A 6526-nucleotide genomic window follows, 5' to 3' on the forward strand; every position below is an offset into this window, starting at 1 on the left:
GAAGATTTGAAGGCTCTCAAGATGGTGGCGCGTATGGAGGTTGGGAGAGATCTGCGAGATAGATTTGAGGAAGGGCGGGCGGTCCAACTGCTAGCAAGTCTAGAAGGTGACCCCAATTTTGGAAGTTTGGAATGCATCTCGAAAATAAAGAGCGAAGCAACAAAGGGAAAAGCACTGGCAGACATCACGGATGAGGAGAAGGTGAACCAGAGCGATAGCAAGTGAGCGACCATGGGGTCATGGTGTTGTTTTGTTTTTTATTCCCACTGCTATTTTTGAAAATACTTTTTAAGGATGACTGTAATATTTTAGTGCAGAGATGCACAAAACGGGTTTTATTTCCTTGTTTTTAGTTTCGAATGTTCTCCATAGTAGGTCAGGACTGTGAATTTTTGGGCCCATGTTTATATCTTAACGTGGCCTTGGATGATTGTATATCTTTTTTCTGAATCAATATACTATAAAATTACCGATAATATGTATATATATATATATATATATATAAATAATAAAAATTTCAAAAATATCAAAAAAAATAAAAAATTGCAAAAAATTCAAAAACATTGAAAAAATTATCCGATTCATCTCCCGAGGGGGCATCCTCGCTTCGAAATATTCAGTCAGCGTTTGAGGAATCATATCAAGATTTATCATCTCAAAATCGAATCAGTATCATATCAAAACCAAATCCGCATCGAAATCAAGATCAAATCTGCATCCTATCAAAATCAATATTAGCAACATCATCAATCGAGTCTTCTTTGAACCAACGAGTCGTCACACATCGCTTAAAAGAGGGGCAACATGTACACACCTAAAAATGGTACGAAGATAGTTAATTAAATACGCAGTTATTTGATTAATCCCCCTTCCCAATTAATTGAATTCACAAACAATTTGATTAATTTCTCTACTCATCTACTAGTAAATAAATCTACATGATTTATTTATATAGTTCATTTCATATCCCCCTTTGATTAATTAATTCTAAATTAATTAATTCCCCTCATTTTCGTCAATTCTTTTAATTCCTAATTAAGATTAACAAACTCAAGTTTGTTGAGATTAATTGCCATTTTCCTATTATTTGAATTTCTAAATTCAAATGAGCACATGGCCCCTAACTTTTAACCACCTAACCTAACCATCCCCTAACCTAGCCCATTCCACCTAACCCTGGGTTTAACTAACCCTATCCTATTTTGCACATCTTAACCTCCTTATCCTAACCTCCTATGGTGTGGATATTCTCCCCTTAAGACACATGGCACTTTTGCCACATGTCTCCTCCCTTGGACACTTGCCCTCTCATGAGCAAGGCTCCTTGACACTTGTCACCATAGAGATGACAAGTGTCCCTTCCTCCAACCTCTTCTCCAACTTCCTCAATCTTGACCATTGATATCTTCATATAAAATCTGGACCATCGATTCCTGCCACCTCAACTTTGCCCTTGGAATTCCTATAAATACCCCTCATTTTGGAGCAATAAGGATCCCTAGCATTCATAGTTTTAGCATCATTACTATAGGCAATTTGCATTTCAATTATCTAGTAATTAGCATTTTGGATTAAGCATAGCATGTTAATCTAGTTTCTTAGATCATGCATTTCATATCATTTGCGCAATCAATCATGAAGTAGCTACTCAACTCTTGAGTTGCCGCTTTGGAGGTCATTACTCCGCTGAGAGCCAAACAATCCAGCACCTTCAAGGTCCTCGAGAATAGAGGAAAATGGGACATTTCAAGGGAGGCTTATGGTTTGCATCTTTAATTTAGTTTTCAATTAAGCTTTCCATTGTGTTTTATTGTCTCATTATATGTGTATGCCTTTTCTATTTACCACATTTTTAGCATCATAGAAGGTAGCTAAGTGGATTCTACATTGTGTTTGGGGTACACATAATTATGAGATTCACTATGTAATAGACATTGATATCAACTTAGTTAGATATAATTATTTTGATTGGGTGGGTGTTTCTTGAGATCACACATCCACTGCAACCTACAATTTTTCTCAGATCTATTCATATACATTGGTTTACCAAGAAGTAATTTTTTATTCATGTTTATTTAATAGAAGCTAGGTATTAAGGAGCTATCAATGCCACCACTACAACCCTTTGTCTTTGATGTATTCTTACTAAGCTTGATTTCCATTTTTCTAGGTTGTCTGTAATATTTTGTGATGACCAAAGTACTACTGTGATCTCTTAAAATGTGATCCATCATCAGTGGACCCAACAAATTGTATTCACTATGTCTAGGAGCTCATTCATGGATGGGTCATCAATATTTGTTATTGCCTAACTCCGAATTAGGTAGTTGATATCTTCAATAAACCCTTTGTTAAAACCAATTTTGTTCATTTATGAGTTTTCTTGAGGTGCAAGAGATTTCCTCTAAGGGAGCTAGCTAGTCCTCTCCTTTCCACTATTTCTCTATATTTTGGAGTTTATTCTATCTATTCTTTAAGAGACCTCTTCACCATCTTTTCACCCACCTAAGCTACACTTAAGGTGGAGTATTAGTGCAAGTGTTTTATTTTCCTCTGTGTTGAGGGTTAATTCCTTTTCTTACACTTATTACTAATATTGCCATGTTATTGGGCATGGTAATTACAAGGATTCATGGCTTCTTCCATGAGTGGCACGTGTAACTCCCTACCTTTTTGTGGGTAGTTGGAGTTATTCCCTTGTTTTTTGAATATTAGTGGTCTCTCATAATCATTTATTCACCTCCTTCTAGATAGGTGCAACTATTTATTTGACATTTTTCAAGTAGGCGTTACTCTCACCCATTTTGTGTAGTAGGAGTCACTCCTATTAGTTGTGTTTACTTAAATTATTACTAGCAAATGCATGTTTAATAATATATACAAAGTAGGTCGAGAGATATCCTTCTTGACATACCTAACGACATATAAAATATGGCCCAACATGTAAGATATGAAATGAATTAGGGTTAGGGTTAACATTAGGTTTAGGGTTCAAGTTAGAGAGAATTTAAGTTAGGGTTATGGTCAAATTTAGAGCTAGGATTGAGATAAGGGTAGGGTTAGGGTTGGGGTTAAGTTTAGGGTCATGGTTAGAGATAAAATTAGGGTTAGGGTTTTGGTTAGGATCAGGGCCATGGTTATAGTCAAAGATAGAATTAGGTTGAAGATTAGGGTTAGGAGTGGGGATATTGTTAGGGTTAGGGTTAGAGATAGAATTAAAGTCAAGGTTTGGGTTAGGAATAAGATTATGATTATAGTTAGAGATAGAACTAAGGTTAGGGTTAGAATTCGAGTCAGGGTTGGAGATAGGGTTAGGTTTAGAATTAGAGTTGCAATTGGGAATAAGGTTAGGTCATAGATAGAATTAGGGTTAGAGTTAGAATTGAAGATAGAAATAGGGTTATATGTTTATAATGGTTATGATTAGGATTAGAGTAAAGGTTAAGGTTGTGTTTAGGGCTAATATTAGTTTAAGGGGTATGATTAGAGATAGGGTTAGGGTTACAAACAAGGTTAAGGTTAAGGTTAGGGTCAAGGTCAGGGTTATAATTAGAGATTGAATTAGTGTTAGGATTTTGACTATGATTAGAGATTAAATTAGGGTTAGGGTTATGATTAGGGTTAGGTTTAAGGTTACAATCATGATTAAGGTTAAGGTTATAGTTAGATAATGGGTTAGGGTTAGGCTTAAGGTTAAGATTGTAGTTACAATTGAGGTTAGGGTTAAGTTTAGAGTTAAGATTAAGGTAGGGTTAAGATTAGGGTTAGGGTTAGGGCTACAACTAGAGATAAAATAAGGGTTACAATTTAGGTGTGAGAAATTATTAGGGCTAGGGTTAGAGTTAGGGTCGGGGATAAGGTTAGGTTTAAGGTTATAGGTTTAAGATCAGGTTCATGGTTAGAGATATAATTAATGTTAAGGTCAGGGTTATAACTAGATATAGAATTAGGGTTAGGGGTAGTAGGGTTACAATTAGGGTTAGGGCTAAAATTAGAGTTAGGGTTGATGATAGGGTTATGTTTAAAGTTAGGTTTAGGGTTAGAATTACAATTAGGGTTAGGGTTAAGGTTAGAATTATGATGAGGACTACAGTTACAATTAGGGTTTTGGTAAAAAATAAGGCGAGAGTTGGTGTTAGGATTATGATTTGGGTTATGGTTAAAAATAGAATTAAGCTTAGTGTAGTGTCACAAAGTGTATCCCTCTACAATTTCACTCTCATTTGGTGTCACTTTGGTGGTTTTCCCTCATGCCCCTAATTAATTTTGGGCTCACTTTAGTGGTATAAAGTTACGATCTTATAATCGCAATAGTGGACAATTGCCAATTGACTATTGAAACTGATCGTGTCTCGTCACTTAAGGTTTTGTTTTTTGTCATGCAATCTATTGCAACTTTAAATCAAATTAATCGAGTTATATTACTTGTTACATTTATTATATCAATTTTTTGTATAAAGTATTATTCTATTTCTTTTCACCATGTTTCAACTTTTATAGGTATTTATACATGAAATCACATAAGTAATTATCATTTTGTGTTATTAGGGAAAGTGTCAAGGGCTTCCCGAGCCAAACTCCACTCAAGGTACCATTACTAACTATTTTTATAGAGTATTTTTATAGGTGAATTTATTTTAATTTCTTTAGTTGAAGGAAAAATCAACCTATCATTTTTACAGCTCATTGGTATCGCGAGCACAAATGAAAGTTGTTTGAATAACCAATCTCTTTTAGCCAAAACTACTACTAAGAACATACATACCCCAAAATCACCTATAACACGATCCAAAACTCATCCTTTAAAACACCAAATAAATTACACTTAATAAAACTTAATCCAATATAACCTTTTTTAATGGATCATTCAACTTCACATAAAAACCCAAATTTTAAACACAGTCAAATTAGGTAATCAAGCGAGCAAAAAAATCCAAATAAAAAAAGCGCTCTTACAAGCCAGGCAAAAAGGGCCTCTATATAGTATCCGTGGGAGATTAAGCAACAAGGGTTATGAACCCTTCATAAGGGAAAACGATCGTAGGGTGGAAAATCATTCCCATTTTCCCTCCTTCCCTTTTCAAAAAGTTGAAGCCTATATAAACACTCACTCCTCAGTTGTCCTGTCATCTGCATTTCATCTTTGGATTTTAAAGATTAATCTAGAGCTCTTTTTGAAACAGAGAGATGGCAAGGACGAAGCAGACAGCAAGGAAATCCACAGGAGGAAAGGCTCCTCGCAAGCAGCTGGCAACAAAGGCAGCTCGCAAGTCAGCACCAGCAACAGGCGGAGTGAAGAAGCCTCACAGATTCAGGCCTGGAACAGTTGCTCTCCGAGAGATCCGAAAATACCAGAAGAGCACTGAGTTGCTCATCAGAAAGATGCCTTTTCAGCGCCTGGTTAGGGAGATTGCACAGGATTTCAAGACGGATTTGAGGTTCCAGAGCTCTGCTGTGGCTGCACTGCAAGAGGCCTCCGAGGCGTACCTAGTAGGTCTCTTTGAGGACACTAATCTCTGCGCCATCCATGCCAAGAGGGTTACTATCATGCCCAAGGATATTCAACTCGCCCGCCGTATCAGAGGCGAAAGGGCCTAATTTATTCAATCTTTCATTCTCCTGCATATTTCTTTCTTTTTAAAGGTGTGTATCCACACCACCGTTTTTTAGAGGAAATTTGATACTAGGGTTTCTTTTTTAATAAAGACTGAGCAGCTGATTCCAATCACGAATGCTGTGATTACAAACATATTTGGAGATCACTAGCCTATTTCTCTTGCTTTTTGATTTCGTTGGTTTTTTTGGGGAGGGAATAGGGTTTTCAGTCTCTGTTATTTCGATTTGTTTATAGTTTGTAAGCTTATTTTTCAGTATTTTTCCATCTGTCCAGGGTATCAGCACTCGGGAAACAGTCGAGTCTCAAAATAGGGCACTAATATGGTAGTAAGTCTTTGCAATTTTTCGGGCACATTGCTTTTACACAGCCTATCTTAATGAATTAGAAGAACTTATGGAGAATGCCAAGTTAAAATTTCCTTTTTCCCTAAAATAAAATTGTAAGCCTATCAGCAGAAAGGCAGTTTCAATCGGGTTATGGGTTTCGTGGACTTTTGTCTTTTGAAGTTGCAGTTTTGTTTTTGTTTTTTGTTTATAAATATATTGGGATATTGTTTTTTCCATGACCCCATGTTAATCAATTAGAAGAGTTAAAAAGAAGAAATTTGTGTTAACATTATACATTATTATTTAATATTTTCAATTTGATAAAATAAATGGATAGATATAGAATGATAAATATTAATTGGTAAAGTTTAATGAACTCTAATTGATTGAGATGTGATGGAAAAAGTTAATGTTGGTGGGACAAGTTTTAGTCAGTTATTTTTTTATTTTTAAGGGATTAGTTGCACTTTAAAAGTAGATCTTGTAAAGCCTTCATAATACACTATCCTTATTTTATTAACATTTAACATTTTAGACTAGCTTGGCTTTTTATGTTAATTAAATAATTAAAAAATATGATTGG

At 35.4% G+C, this 6526-nt stretch overlaps 1 protein-coding gene across 1 annotated transcript; it reads left to right on the forward strand.

Annotated features, from left to right (window-relative positions):
- The first annotated feature begins 5085 nt into the window (after nt 1–5085).
- LOC131077332 (histone H3.2) lies at nt 5086–5705 on the forward strand. Its single transcript, XM_058014810.2, has one exon. It carries the CDS (start codon nt 5188–5190, stop codon nt 5596–5598), a length of 411 nt encoding a protein of 136 aa, XP_057870793.1. The 5' UTR covers nt 5086–5187; the 3' UTR covers nt 5599–5705.
- The last annotated feature ends 821 nt before the right edge of the window (nt 5706–6526 follow it).

Source organism: Cryptomeria japonica, chromosome 11 (genome assembly GCF_030272615.1).
Source record: "Cryptomeria japonica chromosome 11, Sugi_1.0, whole genome shotgun sequence".
NCBI lineage: Eukaryota > Viridiplantae > Streptophyta > Pinopsida > Cupressales > Cupressaceae > Cryptomeria > Cryptomeria japonica.

Coding starts and splice junctions, on each gene's coding strand:
- LOC131077332 (XM_058014810.2), top strand. CDS start 5,188: ATGGCAAGGACGAAGCAGACAGCAAGGAAATCCACAGGAGGAAAGGCT.